The sequence below is a fragment of the Orycteropus afer genome, unplaced genomic scaffold, assembly GCF_000298275.1.
Source record: "Orycteropus afer afer isolate SDZICR_OR568_19922 unplaced genomic scaffold, OryAfe1.0 scaffold00043, whole genome shotgun sequence".
In the NCBI taxonomy this organism is placed as follows: Eukaryota; Metazoa; Chordata; class Mammalia; order Tubulidentata; family Orycteropodidae; genus Orycteropus; species Orycteropus afer.
In genome coordinates this window covers 7,761,465-7,779,995 of record NW_006921630.1, presented here as the reverse complement: position 1 = coordinate 7,779,995, position 18,531 = coordinate 7,761,465, and the positions used below count along the sequence as shown (strand labels likewise).

Genomic DNA, 18,531 nt, shown 5'->3' with positions numbered 1-18,531 from the left:
CAGCCAGATCTAGGTTAAAGAAGGCCTTCTGAAGCCTGCTCTGCCTGCCCCTCCTCTTCCACCATCTTTCACCAAACTGCTCTTTGAAAGGAGTGATCCTTCTGGGCTGGGGCCTGAGGCCTGCTGCATCTGACTGAGGCCCCAGAGCCCATGTGGCAGCCCCGTGTTAACACAGCATGCCTCTCCAGGGTGATCTGACAGAGCGTAACCTTTAAAAGCATCTGCGGCAAACCATCTGGCGGTGATTTTTCAGCTATACCCTCTGAGGATTCACCGGCACTGCCAAGTCATAGTAATTCTTTTCTGGACACACCAGCTGCTAAAGTGGGTCACCTTGCATTTCTATAGCATTTGTTCAACCAGAGAGACAGCCTAGCCAAAAAAAAAGCCCTATTTTAAGTAGTGTTTGGGGTCTTGTAAGCTGCTGAAGCAATTTGAGGGGAGGAAATGGTCCAAGAGTACATTTACACAATAAAATCTCTTTTGTAGATGGTCTTGCCTTGAGGCTACCCAGCCCAACAAATGTGCCTGGACAAAGCACAACAGAAAATTCCTTGGAAATCCAAGGCTACCAGGTCCCATATACACATGTGGGGAAGAAGAGTTAGGATGCCTCTAAGAAGTCATGTTCATTCCCAAATGAGTGCCCACTAGCCAGAGGGAGAGACAAGGTATAATATTTGGAAATGATCATAAGGGTAGCCTGCTTGGCACCCTTCGCTGGGATTTAGGGTCTCGTAGGCCACAGCCCAATGGCAACCTTTGCCTCTGCTCATGATGGAGTCATCTCAATGGTTCCTTAAAGGTGCTCGGCCTCTACTGAGCAGGCTCAACATCCACCCCACCATCAAGAACATGTGGTGTAGTGAAAAATTTGGCAGTGATTATAGGTGGTAGTTGCACAACATGATTAATGCATCAATATCACTAAATTGAATGCCTGAAAAATGGTCAATTGGCAAATGTTGTGTTATATATATTTTTGCAATGATAATAATAATCAAAGAACATGTGGTCCCATTCCACAAAGAATCCTTGCTCCCTCTAGTCCCATGTAGTGATGGAAACAGGCAAATCCAATATAACCACTGTGCTGTAGAGCCACAGACTTGGTCAGGTGAAGAGATGGTCCTGCTTGTACCTGGAGTGAGTTGGTATGTCTGGGAGCCACATCTTAGGCAAAGGCATGTGACAGTGAGCTGGCTCCAGTGTGGTGGAAAACTCCACATGTGAGTGGTTCCATGCAGCACAGGACAGGACAGGCATGATGATGGGAACAGGGAGTGCCACTCAGAGGAGCAGTCACATATGTGATGTGCTGGTCTGTATGTCCTTGAACTTGTTCTTTTCCCATCTCTTCATCCCTTATGAGCTCACCCTCATCTTTGGCTCCCACATTGTTAAATTTGCAGCTCTGACCTCTCTCCTCCTCTACAGATCCTGTATCCAACTGCTTATGAGCATCTCCAATGGATGCTCTGGAAGGGACCAAAAATGAAAAAATAAATACCCCCTCCCCCAAAACTCACTGCCATTGAGATGATCCCAACTCATAGAGACCCTCTTTGGGTTTCTGAGGTGGTAAATCTTTATGGAAGTAGATTGCCCAGTCTTCCTTCCTTCCAGAAGGTTTGAACTGCAAACCTCCTGGTTAGCAGTCAAATGCTTTAGGTATTATACTACTAGAGCTCCTTCTGTAAGGGACAGAATCCCCTAAAGGCAAACCAAATACCCAGATACTAGGTCAGAGCCCCCGGCTCTATTCTGGATGCCTCGTCTTCTCATACCTCCCACATCCAGTAAATTAAAAAATTAATAGTAAGAGTTAACACTTACATAGCAGTCACCATGTGCCAGAAAAAAAAGCCCAGATAGAGTGAACAATTAAGCATTTGCCTACTAACTGTAAGGTTGGTGGTTCAAACCCATCAGCGGCTCCATGGAAGAAAGACCTGGCAATCTGCTTCTATAGATTACAGCCAAGACAACTCTATGAGGCAGTTCTACTCTGTAACACGATGGATCTCTATGAGTTGCAACTGACTGAACAGCACCTAACAACAATGTGCCCAATGCTGTTTTAAATATTTTACATATATTGACTCACATACCTTCACAACAACCGTGTAAGACAGGCATTTGGCAGATGAGGAAACTGAGGCATAGGTAGCAAGTGGCAAAGTCAGGATTCAAACTTGGGTGGTCTAGTTCTAGAGTCTTAACTATTTCTCTGCTGTCTCATTAAGTCTTGTTGCCTCTAGCTTCTGGGAATTGCTTGTTTGTACCTCCTCCTTCCCTTGTCCCCACCTGCTTGGTTCAGGACTCATCACATCTTAACAGGACCATGAGGGCAGCTTCCTCACTGCCCAATACATTCCTGTAGCCAGGAAGGATTTACTGAAATGCAAATGTGATCATGCTACCCACCTGCTTAAAATCCTTCAGTGGCTCCCAGTCTAATACAGGAGGTATTTAAATTGCTCAGGGGGCTTGGAGGCCTCCATGGTGGCCACTGTGAAGCTCTCTAGCCTTCATGCCCCATGTTCAGGCACATTGTCATGCTCCAGCCCAGATGAACTCCAGAGCACCACACTCCTGCGCAGGGTTCCACCCCAGGATGCTCTCCTGCCTCCTTGTCTGCCCAGTGAATACATACACCTGCTTCAAGGCCCAACATAGAAACCACTTCCCCTGGAGAGCCTCTCCTGTCCTCTCTAGGTGGAGTTACAGGTTCCCCACACGTTTCCTCTACTACAGCATGGCTGCTGTTGTGTGCTGTCCAGTCAATTCCATCTCAGAACAGCTCCATTGGGTTTCCTAGGCTGTAATCTTTACAGGGAGCCCTGTTGTTGTTGTTATGTGCCATCGAGTCAGACCCGACTCATAGCGACCCCTCTTTGGGTTTCTGAGGTGGTATCACTACAGAAGTAGATTGCCCAAACTTCCTTCCGAGGAGTGGCTGGTGGATTTGAACCACCAGCCTTCTGGTTAGCAGTCAAGTGCCTTAGGCACTACGCTATCAGTGGGCCATGATTAAAGTGCTTAGCTGCTAACCAAAAGGTCAGCAGTTTGAACCCACCAGCTCCATGGGACAAAGATGAGGCAGTCTGCTTCCATAAAGATTTACAGCCTTGGAAACCCTATGGGGCAGTTCTACTCTGTCCTATAGGGTCTTTATGAGTTGGAATCAACTCAGCAGCAGTAGGTGGGGATCTTTACCAAGTAGATTACCAAGTCTTTTCTCCCATGGAGCTGCTGGTGGTTTCAAACTGCCGACCTCTCAGTTAGCAGCCAAATGCTTAACCATCAAGCCACCAAGGCTCCTTCAACTACCCTCTACTACCATAGAGTCAACACAATTGTATTGATCTGCCTGCCTGTCTTTCTTCCTGGGCACTGAGACCTCCATCTTTCAGAGACTTTGAGCTATGGTCCATTCCCTTTGTATCCCCAGTGTCTAGCTCGGTGCTTAGCACTGAGTAAGCACTCAATAAAAGTGTGTTGACTGGCTAAATGAATGAAAGCAGGGGCCTGACATGGAAAAATAAATAAACAAAACCCACAGAGGGGAGGCATGAATAGCAGCATATTGGCTACAGCCCATATTTTTTCCCACCCACCCTGCCCTGCCACGGTCCTCCCAGGCTCACTCACCGGCTGCCCGGGGCAATGGTGGGGATAATGTCGTGGCTGGCCCGGAGGGGCCGAGTCCTGGCCTTCATGCGGGGATGCTGTAGCAGATGTTTGGCTTCCTCATGCCTGGGGCTCAGCATGGGCTCGGGCTTGGGCCCAAAGGTTCTGCAGGATGGCACACGGGCCAGAGTGGGCAGGGAAGGATTAGAAGAAAATGACATGGATTAGAAGGGCTTTACCAGCGCTGAGCACTGGCTCTGCCAGAAAAAGCCCTGCATGTGCAGCCTTCCTCCCCCAGTACCCACACCGGCTGCCCCAGCTGCACTCAGGGTCTGGAAAATGCCCCCAGTGGCTCTGGGTAGGGGTTGGGGTACCACCAAGCCTTGGACATCCATTCTGGGGCTGGAGGCACAGATCCCAGGAAGATCTAGAAAAGGGTAGGGGAGTCTCCAGATTATTCTATTGTTCCTTCCCCGGACAGACCGCAGAGTTGTCTGGGAGGAGGAGGGAGAGGACCTGGGATGGCTGGGCTGGGCCTGTACCAGGACAGATGGCCCTTACACGCGCCACCTCTTTCTCCTGTTGTCTCTCTCCACATCCACACACATACCCACTCAAACACAAGCGCACACCACCCTGAGCTTCCACCGCACACAAGGGATCAGGGCTCTGCCCCTCACAGATCTGGTCCTTTGAGGGAATGACATTTTTGTAAATCCTGGTGTTTTCTCTCTCGTTGTGGTTGTTGTTATCAAAGACTGCCAGGCGTCAGCACAGGACTCACAGGCTCAGGGATGAGAGAAATTAAGCTAGATCCAAACCAAGTCAGCAAATGGCTTGATGTTTATAATAGTAAGGGTCCTGTACTCCTCCCCTCCTCCACCAACACCACCAGATGTGCTGCTGTCCCTGGCTGGGGTGGAGCTGCTGAAAGTGACAGCATCCCTTTTTCCAAGCTGTCTCCCAGAAGGTGACATGTAGCCAGCACAGTCACAGCAATCTGCAGCCCACAGCCTCCTGCTGACAAGACGTTTTTCTCCCCGGAGCTCCCTGTCCCCAGCCAGGCTGCGGAGGGCATGTGTTCTCTCCACTTGACAGATGAGGGTGTTACAAAGCAGAGAGGAACATTTGCACACGGCTCAAGGTCGAACATCAATTGAGAGTGTTGAACAGAGGACAGCCAGTCCCACAGCCTCTGGCATCATTCCTGTTCCTTCCCTGGGACCCAGGGCCAAGAATGTTTGTGGCTGGGATCAGACACACTCTTTGATGGGACTTCGGTAGCCCATTGGCTGCCCCTAGCGGGTCCAATGGGCCCCTCTCCTCACCGTCAAATGTGCTGAACTGTCCTCACCAGGCAGGGTCCACAGAAAAAGAATTCAGGCAGGTAGAGATCCAGCCAGACCTAAATCTCAGACCTGCAGTCACCCACCCCTTACTCATGCCATATGCCACCCAGAAAAAGGAAGCAGGCTCAGGTAGTTTCCAGGATGAGAAAGACATGAGTAGAAAATGGCACGACCCTGAGGCCTCCAGGAAGGCCATTGTGGGGAATCTTTGGTCAAACCCTTAGCAAACTATGATTTTGTGGGTCTGTGTGTGTCTCATTATTTGTACCTAACTCTGCTTTAGGGCCAAAGGAAGAAAAAAACTGCTAGAATAAAGGCACCATCTGTGCACATGAACCCTGGCAAGACCCAGGCATGGCTTTGGAACGAGGAGGGCTTTACTGCAGTGCTGTGAACGTGAGTCCCCAGGCCTGCTGCCCTGTGAAGCCTCCTTTGGCAGCAGACGCTACCCTCTGCACAGCTTCCCTGAGCAGGCAGCTCCTCCAATGTGCCGCTGAGAGCAGCTGTGCTCCCTGGAGCTCCTGCTCGACAGCTGAGATAATGAGGTTACCAGCCCAGAGAGCTGCCCCTGCAGTCATGGCCCTCTGGCTGGCAGCCCACTCGCTCCAAGCCTTCCGGTGACAGCTGTGGCTCCCTGCCTGTCAGAGGGCATTTGTCACATGACCTGGTGGGCAGGCAGGAGGGCCCCCAGGCAGCTGGCCAGATGCTGCCAAGATTGGCCTTGTCCCCTGGTTTTTAAGCCATTTTTCAACTTTGCTGTTTCCTTTCTGCTCCCTGCACTTGGATCTGTTTATACACACACACACACACACACACACACACACACACACACATATATATATATATATATATATATTTATATCTCCCCCATCATCTGCCCTGCTCTGGTTTCTGGCAGACAAAGCTTGTTTCTCTGATGATTAGAAAATCAGGGCTTCTTAAGTGCTTAGAGGCATCCATGCAGTAACACATGGGTGGGGAAAAGAGTTGCAGCCACCTTCTGAGATCACAGCCAAGGTCAGCAGAGCAGGCGACTATTCATCATGCACCCTGGAGAGAGGAGGGCGCCTTTCTCCAAACGGGCAGAGAGCAAGCAGGTATAGTGTTGTGAGATACTGAACCTGACCCAACCCACCTCCTTCCTCCCAAAAACACCTTATACTGGTCTAAGGAGGCCACCCAAGGAGCACCCAGCTCCTCCAGACAGACTCACACTCTTCCATCTGTGGAAGACTTTCTAGACTATCTGACCCTGGCCTCTACCAAGGACACACAGACCTGGAGCCAACCCTTCCCCCTATGGCCTGTAACTCACAAGCCCAGCTTTGACAATTCCCCTGGGAACTTCCTAGAAGTGTCAGGACAGTCAGTGGCTAAGGCAAAAGCAACTTCCCACCTAAAGACAGACAGCTTTTGCCACGCTTCTGAAACTGCACATCTGCAGCTTGTTAGCTCAGTGGATAGGGTGAGGGATGAAGTGGCTGGGTGATTTTCCTCTTTAGGCATCAGTCTCCCCATCTGTAAACTTGGGAGTTGGACAGGGGAGAGGATGCACATTGTTACCCTGAGTCTGGGTGTTTGCCCATGGGGTCGGATGTCCTCTCCCTTGGGGGCTCATGCCATAGCTGTTTGGCCATTGAGGAGCAGCAAAGCCTACAAAGAGCAAATTCTGGGGAGAAGCCACAGTTCCACGGGAATGCTTTTGCCCTTCCCTCAGCCCTCCAGTCATGGGCATCTGAAGCTGTTACACAAAGACAAAGGGCAGTGTGTGGTCCCCTCCCCTTCCGTCTCTCCATCCAAGCCACTTTCCTGATGGAAAGATGAGACAGGCTAAGCTCTTACCACCAGGCAGATCAGGAGCTTACTCAGAAGAACCACCACATCTCTCCTAGCCAGGGAGGTCAAGGAGACAGAGTGGCCTCCCTCTGCAGCCATCTTAATCCTGGATTAGAATAATAGTGCCAGCAAGCCTGTGTTTAACCCTTTCATCTCAGGTACATGAGTCAGGGAAACATTTTGGAATGTAAAGTGATGTGACATTTCTCAAATACCTCGATGCAGCAGGTAGGGAGGGAAACATAAAGTACACACTATAAAGGAGTCTTGGTGCCACATTGGTTAAGTGCTAAACAAAAGATTGTCAGTTTGAGCCTACCCAGCAGACCTGGAGATCTGCTCCTGGAAAGATTACAGCCTAAAAAACCCTATGGAGGGGATCTCACTGCCATCAAGAGAGAAGAGCTGGAGGTGGAGTACAGCACTTTCTTGGACCTGAGATCCCTAAGCTGGACCTCCCTGGCTGAGATGACCAGCTGAGATAAGGGTAGAGGAACCAAGAGGCATAACGACAACGCAGAGACGCAGGCTTGCGGGCCCACAGAACAAGAAAGCTGAATGCCTTTGGGCAGGACACTGGCTAGTGGAGCAGGATGCATGTAGGTGACCCTCTTGGCGAGCTACAAAAACTCTGTAACACTTGCCCAAGCAGGTAGAGGCCAGGTGGAGAGGCCAAAGTCCAGGGAGATGCCTGAGGGCATGGCTGAGGGGAGGCTGTCCCGATGGAAGAATTGTGTCCTAAGAGCATTCCTGAACCTGAATTGTAACCTGTTACTTCCCCAATAAATCCCTTGATGGTGAAAAACAAAAACCTTATGGGGCCGTTCTACCCTGTCACATGGGGTCGCTATGAATTGAAATCAACTCAACACCACCTAACAACAAATATATAAACCCTTTGGCTTAGCATTAGATCCACTTCTATATACTATAAAGCTTTGTGATAACCAAGGATAGAATATCTCTGGCACTATGCACAGTTCCTCTAGTGAGCACATGAGGAAAAGGTATGCCAGAAGTGACTCAGGATCATGTGCTCTATGAAGGCAGGAAAATTATCTTAGACTCACTATTATGCTTGGTTGCCTAGGAGCCTTACACCAAGGAGTCCAGGGCACTGACAAGGAAAGGCTAGAGGGATGGTTAAAAGCATGGTACGGGGGCTGCCCACCCAGGTTCTAACCCCTGAACTTCCACTTACTGTGTCATCCTGGACAGGTTACTTAGGGGTTAAGCCTCAATTTCCACATCTGCTAAAGTAGGGCTCAGTGGTCTTTAAGATAAGTGAGACTGTTACCCTTAAAGAGCTTAGCATGGAGCTGGTCATTTGGTAGGATTCCATGTGTATTAGCATTCATTATTACTATTACCACTCTAGATTTTTATATTATCATCATCATTAGTTTTTGTTAACCCCCTTACAAAGGGAAGGATGGAGTCCCTGAACATTAACTAAAATCACCTGCCAAGATCACCTTGTGGTCTGCAAGGGGAACCCAAACCAAATGCTATTGAGATGATTTGGACTCATGACAGCCCCATGTGTGTCAAAGTAGAACTAGGCTCCAGAGGGTTTATAATAGCTGATATTTTCAGAAGCAGACTGACAGGTTTTTCTTCTGAGGTGTCTCTGGGTGGACTTGAACCTCTAAGTTTATGGTCAGCAGCCAAGTGTGTTAACCACTGGCACCACCTAGGGACTTCCAGCAGAGGGAAGCATATTTAATCAGCATATTGGGCGTTTGAAAGTGATAAACCATCTTATAGCTAGAGAGGGATTGGTGGTTTTGCTCTAGACTTTGAAATGCCTTTGACAGAGCTCCACACAAAAGGCAATACCCCTAACATGAGTCACTATCAAACGGGGAGGAGGAGGCTGTTTGGTAACAGGGAAGCTGATGCCAAGACAATAAACAGGCCCTCTCTCAGCAGAGCTTCTGTAAGAATGGCTCCTGTTAGGAGCCGCCTCATTTAGCACCTTTAAAAAGGAACTGGGAGGAGGTGTCCAGAGCTTTCCTGAGACAATGACCTCTTTCCGGGACAGCAGGGTGCCTTGGTCCCTGCCTTCTTGAAGAGGACTAACAAATGCCCCATGGAGTCCCAGAGGGAGGCCGTGGGCTGCCCCTTTGGTTAGCACTCCCTGGCCTCAGCCTGAGGAGGCAGGTGTCCAAGGCACCCCCAGATGGGGGCACAGTGGTCTGCTCAACATGAGGCGGTGCAGGTAGGGAAGGTTTCTAGGTCTTGAATTTTAGCTTCACCCCCCACCAGGTGAATGATCTTGGGCAATTAACTTTTTTGAGCCCCTTTGTTCATAAAGATTGGGACCATAATGAGATTTTGGCATGTGGTGTGTATGTGAGTAAGACAATTACATGCTAAAGTGTGTCTAAAGGTTCCAGGGCTTGCTTTGTGGTAGAGGTTCAGTGCTGACATTTTTCCTTCTCCATCAGATAAGTGGACTTGACCCTCCAACTTTGCGGTTAATAGTCGAGCATGTTAACCATTTGTACCACCCAGGGACTCCTAGCAATCACTTCAGGGGCCTGAAAACTGGGACCCACAAAAGTCTGGCCTACTATGCTGGTTCCCTGTCCCCTCTCTTTGCATGAACACATAACTTGGCTTCCTGAAGGGCCTCACAGGCACACTAGGGACTGGCCCTCAGCTTCTGTTTCTTAAATGGGCTTGATTCCACCACAGGCAGGAGGGGCAGATACATGATCTAGAAAATCCTTGGAGCTTCCCTCACCATTCTAGCATGACTGTAACAAAATCCCAGAGACACTCTTCTCCTTATTATTCCTGCAGCAGACTAATAATCAAAGGCCCTGGAGACACACTTCAGAACCTGGGGGACCCAAGATCACACAGGGGATCCTGACTTGAACAGAGCAGGCTTGGATCCTGCAGCTCTGGTTCTCAAACAAAACTGCCAAAAAAAGTGCTGGAGACTCAGTAGAGCTGCCCTGGTACCCACAGCAACCTAACATTGAACGCCCACTTCCTTTGGGAACACAGCCTCATCTGAAAATTGTATTGACTGCTGCCGCTCCTTTGATTTCACATACTTTTAGCTTATGCTGTATTAATTTGGGGGCCCAAGGCCATTTGTAATCCTGATATGCTGTCTTGGAGCCACCAGTGAGGAAAGAGGCTGAGCTGGTCATGGCCATTCTACAGAGAGGTAAAATCCAGAGCACCAGAAGGGGTGGAGAATCTGTATAGGAGTGAGGGGTCAACCTTGGGTGGGACAGCTCTGAGCACAACGTCTGCTTCATTTCTCCCTTCTACTATCTCTAAGAAGTCTAGTTCCCAGACATGGCCCATGAACACAGCTGCCTACAGCACTCTTATGCATTGAATTGTGTCCTCCCAAAAGATAGGTTGAAGTCCTGACTCCTGAACCTGTTAACAAGACCTAGTTTGGAAATAGTCTTTGAAGATGTTACCAATTAACATGAGATTATATCAGAGTAGGATGGGTCCTAATCTCATCTGAGGGGCATTTCATAAGAGAAGAGACACAGAGACAGATCTAAACAGAAGAAGGACAGTGTGTGATGATGGAGGCAGATGGAGGCGCAAGCTCGGGAACACCAAGGATTTCTGGGAGCACCCAGAAGATAGGAGAGAGGCATGTAACGGTTCTTCTCTGAGAGCCCTCCCTCAGAAGGAACCAGCATACCCAACACTCTGATTGGGACTTCTAGTCTCCAGAATGGGGAGGCAGTAAGTTTTTGTTCTTTAAAAAGCCACACTCATTGTGGTATTTTGTTACAGTAGCCCTAGGAAACTAATACAAGAACCAACACCTAGTTGCCCTCTCTAAAGCACTTACCTCTTACCCCATCCTCTCTCCTCAAACCAAATCCCTATTACCTGAATCCATCTCAACAATGACTGAGGAGGGAAATCAGCTTATCCCACGAGCCTATCACCTGCTCTTCTTTACTTATACCTGAGGACAGTCCTAGCTGGGGAAGCCAGAAGGCCCTCAGACTCCTAACCCAAGGGGTGGCGTTGTGAAGCATAAAGAGTACAGTCTGTGGCAATGCCACATAATGGTTGAGGAGCCTTTGGAGCCAAGCAGCTGTGAGCCCAAATTGTGGCTCCATTACTTAATAGCTGTATGACCCTGGGTAAGTCATTCAACCTTTCCTCAGAAAGGTCTCTTCATCTGTGGGATTTTTATGAATATAAAATGAGAACGCAGTTATAGCACTTGCACAGTATTTGGCACATAGTAAGAGCTTGGATGTGGCAGCTGTTGGCAAGGTCTTGTGGAGGGAAGACTTAGCCATTGGGGCTATTCCAGTCCTCCAGGACCAAGCCTTCTCTTGTGGACAAGCCTGGGGTCAGGAGTGTGGATGTCTCCTTCACATTTAGCCCTTGGCATGTCAGGTTTTGGGTCATTTTCTCGTGTTCCCTCAGGATCTTGGGTGTCTCATGCTCCACTTGGCCAACTCTCCCTATGACTACTGTTATGGTTTTATACTTGTTAGGTGCTGTTGACATATAGTGTGCCCATGTGAAAGTAGAACTATCCCACAGGGTTCTTGAGGCTGTAATCTTTACAGAAGCAGATCTTATGGTCTTTTTCCCATGAAGCTGCTGGGTGGGTTTCAATTGCCAACCTTTTGGTTAGCAGCCAAGTAATCAACCATTGTACTATCAGGGCTCCTACCTGTGACTACTCCATGACAAGCACGGCTAGCCCCACAGCCCTGACTACTGTCTTCGGCCCTGCAACCACTGTCATTTCACAAGGTTCTTGTTTTATTACCAAGCAAAGCAGTAACAATTGTGGACATAATTAAATACATGTTGAGTTAACTTGGTCAAAAGGGTTATGTTACTGTAACACTGAACTAATGTTAAACTTGACTGAGTATGAAGTAGGACCATTTATTTCTCAAGACCTGAAATCTGAGGGACCGAGTGGCCCATGAATCAGACTTTGCCCCTTGCCCCTGCCACAGCATGTCCTGATTGGTGTCCTGGGACCCCCTCTGGATGTCCATCACCACGCTCAGCCACAGCCTCAGTATGCTCTTTTGCCCAGGGTCCCTCAGTACAGACAGTAAGCCCCAGGACTCTGGTCCCACGTGGCACTTCCAGGGTCTACAGCTCTGAGGGAATTGTGCCTTTTTCCAAAGGTCTCTTGAGAAGTTGGGCTATACAGAAATGGAATCAATCAGGCCATGACACTTATAGGAGAGATGGCATACTGCAGTGACTGAGGACCACTTTAATACCTCTCCAGAAGACTCAGGAATAGAGACCAAATGCAGAGCCCCATCAGACAGAGGGCACAAAGGCACAGCTGGCCTCTCTCCCATCCTTATGTCTAGATGCATTCTCTGGCCCTTCAGCTTAGGTGTGCACTCAGCAAGGATCTGACTGTAGGTCACCGACAGAGATCAGCGGGGCCCTCCAAATTACTTTCCCAGCAAACAAGAGGACAAAGATTTTCCCACTTCAATTCTATGTCCTGGTCTGCTGGGCATTCTATGGGGGACATTTTTGTTAACAGTCTTTGACCAGCGTCCTAAAGCTCACTAGGGTAACTTCTCTCTCATGTACACAGACACACACACACACACACACACACACATATTCAACCATTACATATAAACATATCCTTACACACAAACCTACACATCATACACACACATACACATTTTACCCAAACCCTAAAATGATGGTGACTGCCACACATGACCTGGCAAGTTAAACAATTGTCTAGAAACACCAGCCTGGACACTGAGGATTCTACACAAATGGCATCTCCTCAGAGGACTAAGGGAAAGCCCCTGCACACTCATATTTGAGGTTCTGCTTTAAAATGGGTGGTTTTTGTTACTCATTATTCAACACATGGGTCAGATGCTTTGGCTTCTCCTTTCAATAGTGGCCCCTGAACAAAATCCCCAGGGGCATCCTCACCTTCCTGCTGGGCCTCGTGTGTGCAGAAGAGCAGCTGCAGCACGCAAGCTGCATCCACCTCAACCTTCTCCTCCTCCTTTTCCACAAGGGAAAGAGGCAGAGGAGAGATGTGAAGTCCAAGAGGGAGCAGTAGCATTTCAGAACCACAGTTCTTTCTGTGCTTACCCTCCTCAACACAGGCAGGGCTAGGTGGGGACGTGGCAGGAGGCTGAAAATACTCGCCATGGAGGTGGAAGAAGAGATGCGTGGCAGAAGGGGAGGCAACCATGTTTCCAAACTATAAATTATGAGGGAAGGAAGGAGCCAATATTCTTCTCCCCACAGGACCTGGGCCAGAGCCTCTGAGGACAATAAATAGAACAGATGCTGAATCGCCTCAATCTGGGGCCTGCTTATTTAAAGCAGGATGCAGGACTGAGGGACCTTGTCCACGTCTCCCAAAGAGTAGTCAAACTGAGTGGAATTTATGCAGGGAGCCACCTGAAAAGTGAAGCAATATACTGACTTCTGTGGTCTGCAGAAACCACGAGACCTTGAGGAGAGCAACATCACCACACAGCTAGGGAAACAAGAGCTGCTCCAAGCTCTGTGACCTTTCGAAGCCTCATGAGCCAGGAGCTGGGCAAAGACTGAGGCCGAGGCCTACCTCTGGGAAAGCCCCAGCCAAGGCTCAGGCTACAGACAGCTCTCACTCCCACCTTGAGTCTACTCCTCCTCAGCCTGGTGGTACTGGGTGAATGGAGAAGATTAGGAGGAGGTGTGTGTATGGAGCAGAAGACGTGTGTTCTGAGTTCTTACCTGTTCTGATCCAAGTCCTGCAGGGAGATACCTGAGTCCCAGTCCACATCCCCTGCTGGTTGTTCTAGAACAGAAACAGAGGTCAGGACAGAGCCAGAAGCTAGGCTTTTGTCCCACTTATGAATACTGAAGGAGTTCTGGTGGTGCAATTAACCCCAGGGATAAATCCTGTTGCCTGTGTCTTTGCCAGAGAAGTGAAAACACACTGTCATAGTGACCTCTGGTGGACATTGCCAGGGCTGACATGACTACCTGGGGCCTCTCAGGTGTAGGATATGGAATGAGCCTTTGGAATGGGGAAAAAGTGAGGGAAAGAGGCTGTCTTCCCAGTTAGGTGCACTTGCACATCCGAGTAGTGCTACTGGTAGAACTCAGCTCAGTTGATAAGACACTCAACCCCTTTGTAGGGAAGAGCACCTGCCTGCTTGCCCCAGCCCAAGAGGGCAATGAGGTCCACTAGGGGTGAGGGCATGCCATCAGAGAGGAAATGCAAAAGCCACTGTGGAAAGGACAAGCCACGGGAAGGAACTCATGGTAGCCCCACACCCAAGCCCAGAGGGTGGCCTCTCATTGGTTTGGGTAGTCATGGGTTTCTTCAGCAGACAGGGTTGCCTATGAGGTGATAAAGAATTTATGTCAAAGCCAAGAAGCCATTCGGATGATTTTGGTGACAGGCAACTGTGCTCACCCTCCTTTCCCGCCCCTTCTCCCTAGGCACCCCTTTCCTGTTTCTCTCTTTTGAACTTCCTCCTTTCCTTCCCCTTCCTTGCCACCTAGACCTCAGTGGGAACCTCACCTGGTACAGCTTGGTCCCAGGATGGACTCCAGGCCTTGGGGGGGCCCTGTCCCGAAACACTCAGCATCTCCTGCAGCAGAAGACGGTTCCTCTCCACCCGATCAGACAGGGACAAGGCACTGCCCCCAGTACCCAGGATCCCCAGGTCGCCAGGTCTGCAGAGTGCCCCCAGCAAAGGTGTCCTGGAGACCAAGTCCTCCTCAGAGGTCAGGGAGGTGCTGTCTACATCTCCTCCTGTAGCCAGACCATCTTGAAGGGGATATGACCTTCCCTTCCTCAGGTTGGATATGTGGGTGATTTTGTTACAAGGTTCGGGACCTCCTGGCCAGCTTGGTTCAGCCCTGTGGATGGGGCTCTCTTGCAAAGAGCTGGGCCCTGGCAGCAGCCCTCTCTCATGGTCAGGCAGCGTCCATGCTGCTTCCAGAGGCCACGGGCTCCTCCTGCTCCAGCACTCCACCCCCGGGGCAGGTGGCCTGGGGGTTCTGGGGCACCCGTTCCTTGGAGGTTCCTCATCATTGACACTATCGTCCAGCTGCCCATCAGTCAGGTTGTGAGCATGGGCAACTACTAACGTATCTGGCAGGGAAGAGCCCTCTGCTGAGGCCCCGGTTCCACCTCCCTTGACCCGTCTGCATTTGGATTTCTTGGAGGATGAGTGCTCATGAGAGGTGGGGCCAGGGCTTGCCCCCTGCTTGCCTGCTGTTCTCTTCTCCTTCAAGGCTCTCACCTTGAACTCCAGCACGGAGGGGCCTTGGACCTCCACCCTCCATGCCATGGGAGGCTGGGGGGCCATCAGGCTGGGTGTTCCATCTTCCTGAGGGCACAGCCAGGGCCTTGGGAGGTGACCATTATCCGGCTGCTGCTCCCGTCCACTTCTTTCCACAGCTGTCACTTTCATGGGGCTGGCTGTTCTGGTCACTATCTTGGGCCCTCTTGAGAAGAAAACAGAGAGAGCTCTTGAGACCCAGGGGTACCTCCAGCAACTTCCTGGATTCCCAAAGACCCTGGATCTTGAGCCCTGTTCAGATGAAAATAACCTGGGGACAGAGGTGGGGATGCCCTCCAGACAATATGAATGCACACTGAAAAGTACAAATCAATGGACAGTATAAATTATTGACTTTTTTCTTCCAAATCTGAGTGGTATTCTAGTTTTCCTATTCCTATTTTACAGATGGGGCAAAATGAAGCTTCAAATGACAGCTAATCCTATGTCAGATGAGGACCAGAATGAAATGAGGCCAGATTTTCTAATCCCTGGCTTTGCTGAAGAGCGGTCTCAGTGAAGGATATCTACATCTGCTAATAGTCCGTTTCCAAGGGGAGCTGTGTGGATGATGGACTTTAGGAAGATGCCAAGCAGCCTCTAATTCTGATGGAAGGTGCTGCATCGTAACCTCACCCCTGGGCGAGTGCCCAAGCCACAAGACCACAGCATGGACAGTGCTTAAAGGATGGCCAGGATCAGTGGCTAACTCCCCCGAGGCATCTGCAAGTGTTTTCAAACACACTTTCTCGAATAATCCTCACATAACTCTGCCAGGATGGTATTTTCCCATTTTACAGATTATATTTTACACAAAGACTCAGGGTGACTGCATCACACAGGTACTAAGGGGAGGCCCAGTTTGGAACCTGAAGCTTCTCATTCCAGGCCCAAGTTTCTTCCAAAGCGATGGTCATTTAACCTCACCTCCCACAGATGTGGATGAGAAGACTGGGTCCAGAGAGGTCAAGTGATTTGGTAGCATTTCACAGCTCATTAGCAACATGTTGTTGTTATGTGCCATGTAGTCAGACCTGACTCATATAGCACAACCTTCCTTCCAAGGAGTGGCTGGTGAGTTTGAACCTCCAGCCTTCTGGTTAGTAGTCAAGTGCCTTAGGCACTGCACTACCAGAGCTCCTCATTAGTGGCATGGTTGACATTAATGTCTTGAGAGGGAATGATAGTGAGCACAGAGTGTTGCTGTCATGTGCATATACATACATGCCACAACGTCTTACTGTCTATTCTGCTTTCTAAGGGAAGACCACTTAAACATATATGTAGATGTGTCCCACTTAAACGAAACTGCATGAATAAAAGTTCATATTTACATAACAGATAGATTAGGAGTCATTTACTTCAAAAACTGAGAATTGACCATGAATTCTTTGAAATGGCAAGCCCTCTGTAGTCATTTATAACCATTCAATTGATACACTACTTTTCAGGAACACAGTACATGTATTTATAAAGCTAAACACACATGTCGTTTAAAATGTCCCATCAGCTTTAAGTCAGTGAAACTTAATGCCTATCTTTGGGACTATACTCCTGAAGACCCCAACAGAGATCACTAATCTAGAATTAACCAAGTTTCTCTCTGGAGCCCAGCCACCTATTCCCCTTTTCTATGGACCAACTGGGAAAACAGGGGGTTGGAAAGTAACATGAGCAATTTCAGTCAGATTTTAAAATCTGTTTGGCGGTTTAAAGTCTGGAACCAGCATTTCAGTAATAATCCAGTTCCCGAGACTTTAAAGAATGAGACCTTCCTATTGGGTTAACGTATCGGGAATACTGTTCTGCTTGGAGCCGTCTGATTCTGATTCAAGTACCATGTTTGCTCTAATTTAGACAAGCTCAAGTGAAGATGGACGAGAAAGGCGGGCCTCCTCCACGACCCTCCCGTCTGTGTGACAGTGAAGGCCCGGTTCCCGAGCCGCTCTGCGGCCCTGCCACCTCCTCCACACTCACTCCATACTCACTGAGGGCTGCCGCCGGCAGATTTGACCGCTGCCGCTGCCGCTGCCTCCTCCTCCATCCCTTCCATCCCTCCGAGAAGCGAAACCTTCCTCCAGCCCTGTCTCCGTCCCAGGCCCGCTTCAGGGTACAGGGAGGGACTTGCAGAGCCGTAGCCCGGGCAGGCGGGCTCCGGCCGGGGTCTCCGGGAACGTAGTCCGCAGGCCTCGCCCCTCGGGGGGCGCCCGGCCGGAGATCGGAGGCAGGGCCAAGGCCAGGGCTCTGCTCCCGGCTCTCCGGGCAGCTCCCCAGCCCTGGGTGGGTCCGGCCCGAGCAGCTGTCCCGCGGGCCGTGGCCTCCCTCCCAGTCTGAGGAGGAGAAGGGTCGGGAGAGGGAGGGCGCTGGCAGAGAAGGAAGTGGCATCGGCTGCTAGTTCATGACTTTGCCATTATGGGAAGAGAGGCCAAGGCTGGCGCCTTTCAAGGCCGGGGGCGGGAAGAGAGGGAACAGGAGAGCAGAAAAGGAGGAGGGAGAGCGGAAGGGGCTGGAGAAGCGGGGACCTCTGCCTCTCCTCACCCCTCGGCCTTCGTGGCCCCTCTGCCCTCGCTGCCGCCTGCAGGTCCCCAGTCCGTCCAGGCCCAGTCAAGTGGAGGTGCTTCTGTCCGCGCCCGCGGTGGCGAGGGCGCGAGGTCCTCACAGACGTCAATGGGGCAGGAGGAAAACCGAGGAACCGGCCCCAAGTCTGGGAACTACAGGCCCATTCGCCTTCGGCGCCCGCCGGCCTGGTTCTGCGCCTCCCGGGTCCTGCAGCCGCGCCCGGCACGGGGGACTCGCTGCGCTCAGAAGCTGCGGGCCGCTTTCGCAGGCGCAAGAGCTAACCCCTTCCCGACAGGACAGCTGACTCAAAAGCGCAGGCACCAGCTGTTGCAAAGTGAAGGGACCGGGTTAGCCCCCTATATCCTCCGCGAGCGCCGGGAAGGGGAGAGCGTAGCAGTGCGATGCGCGGCTCAACTGGAGCAAAAGCTAGGAAAATACCACGTTCCTGCTGAGCTTCGCGGGGCGGCCTGTAACCCTACACCCAGGGCTTTGGCGGGAGGAGGCTCGGTTATTGGGGGGTGGAAACTAAGGAATGCCCTTTGTTTAGACAACTTTTCCAGAGGAGTAGGTTCGCCCCCTCTGGGCGCAGTCTCCATCGCCCCAGGGAGAGTTTCCTGGGAGGTCAAGGTCATTTACTTATGCTTTCTAGAGGGTCGAGGGTAAGACCGTAGTGGACCTGGTTCCTTCATCCAGTCCTGCTAAGGGTGCCAGTTCCCAGGGTCCTGAGGACTCCTGAAGAGACTGGCACTTTTTCAAGACCAGGGAGGAAGAAGCAGTAAAGGGCTTGGTCCAAGCCAGTGGAGCTTTCTTTCTTCTTCCGCTCAGAGGGAGATGACTGAGCCTCACCT

General features: G+C 50.5%; 1 protein-coding gene across 1 annotated transcript in view; it reads right to left on the bottom strand.

Moving 5' to 3' along the window:
- The window catches only part of KIAA1614 (KIAA1614 ortholog), a 46,203-nt gene extending 29,026 nt beyond the window's left edge, over positions 1 to 17,177 (bottom strand). Inside the window, exons 1-4 of the mRNA XM_007937688.1 lie at positions 17,113 to 17,177; positions 14,359 to 15,290; positions 13,563 to 13,626; positions 3,655 to 3,798 (exon numbers count right to left, since the gene is read on the bottom strand). Coding sequence (XP_007935879.1) covers positions 3,655 to 3,798; positions 13,563 to 13,626; positions 14,359 to 15,290; positions 17,113 to 17,177 — 1,205 coding nt within the window. The remainder of the gene's footprint in view (positions 1 to 3,654; positions 3,799 to 13,562; positions 13,627 to 14,358; positions 15,291 to 17,112) is intronic.
- Positions 17,178 to 18,531: the final 1,354 nt, after the last annotated feature.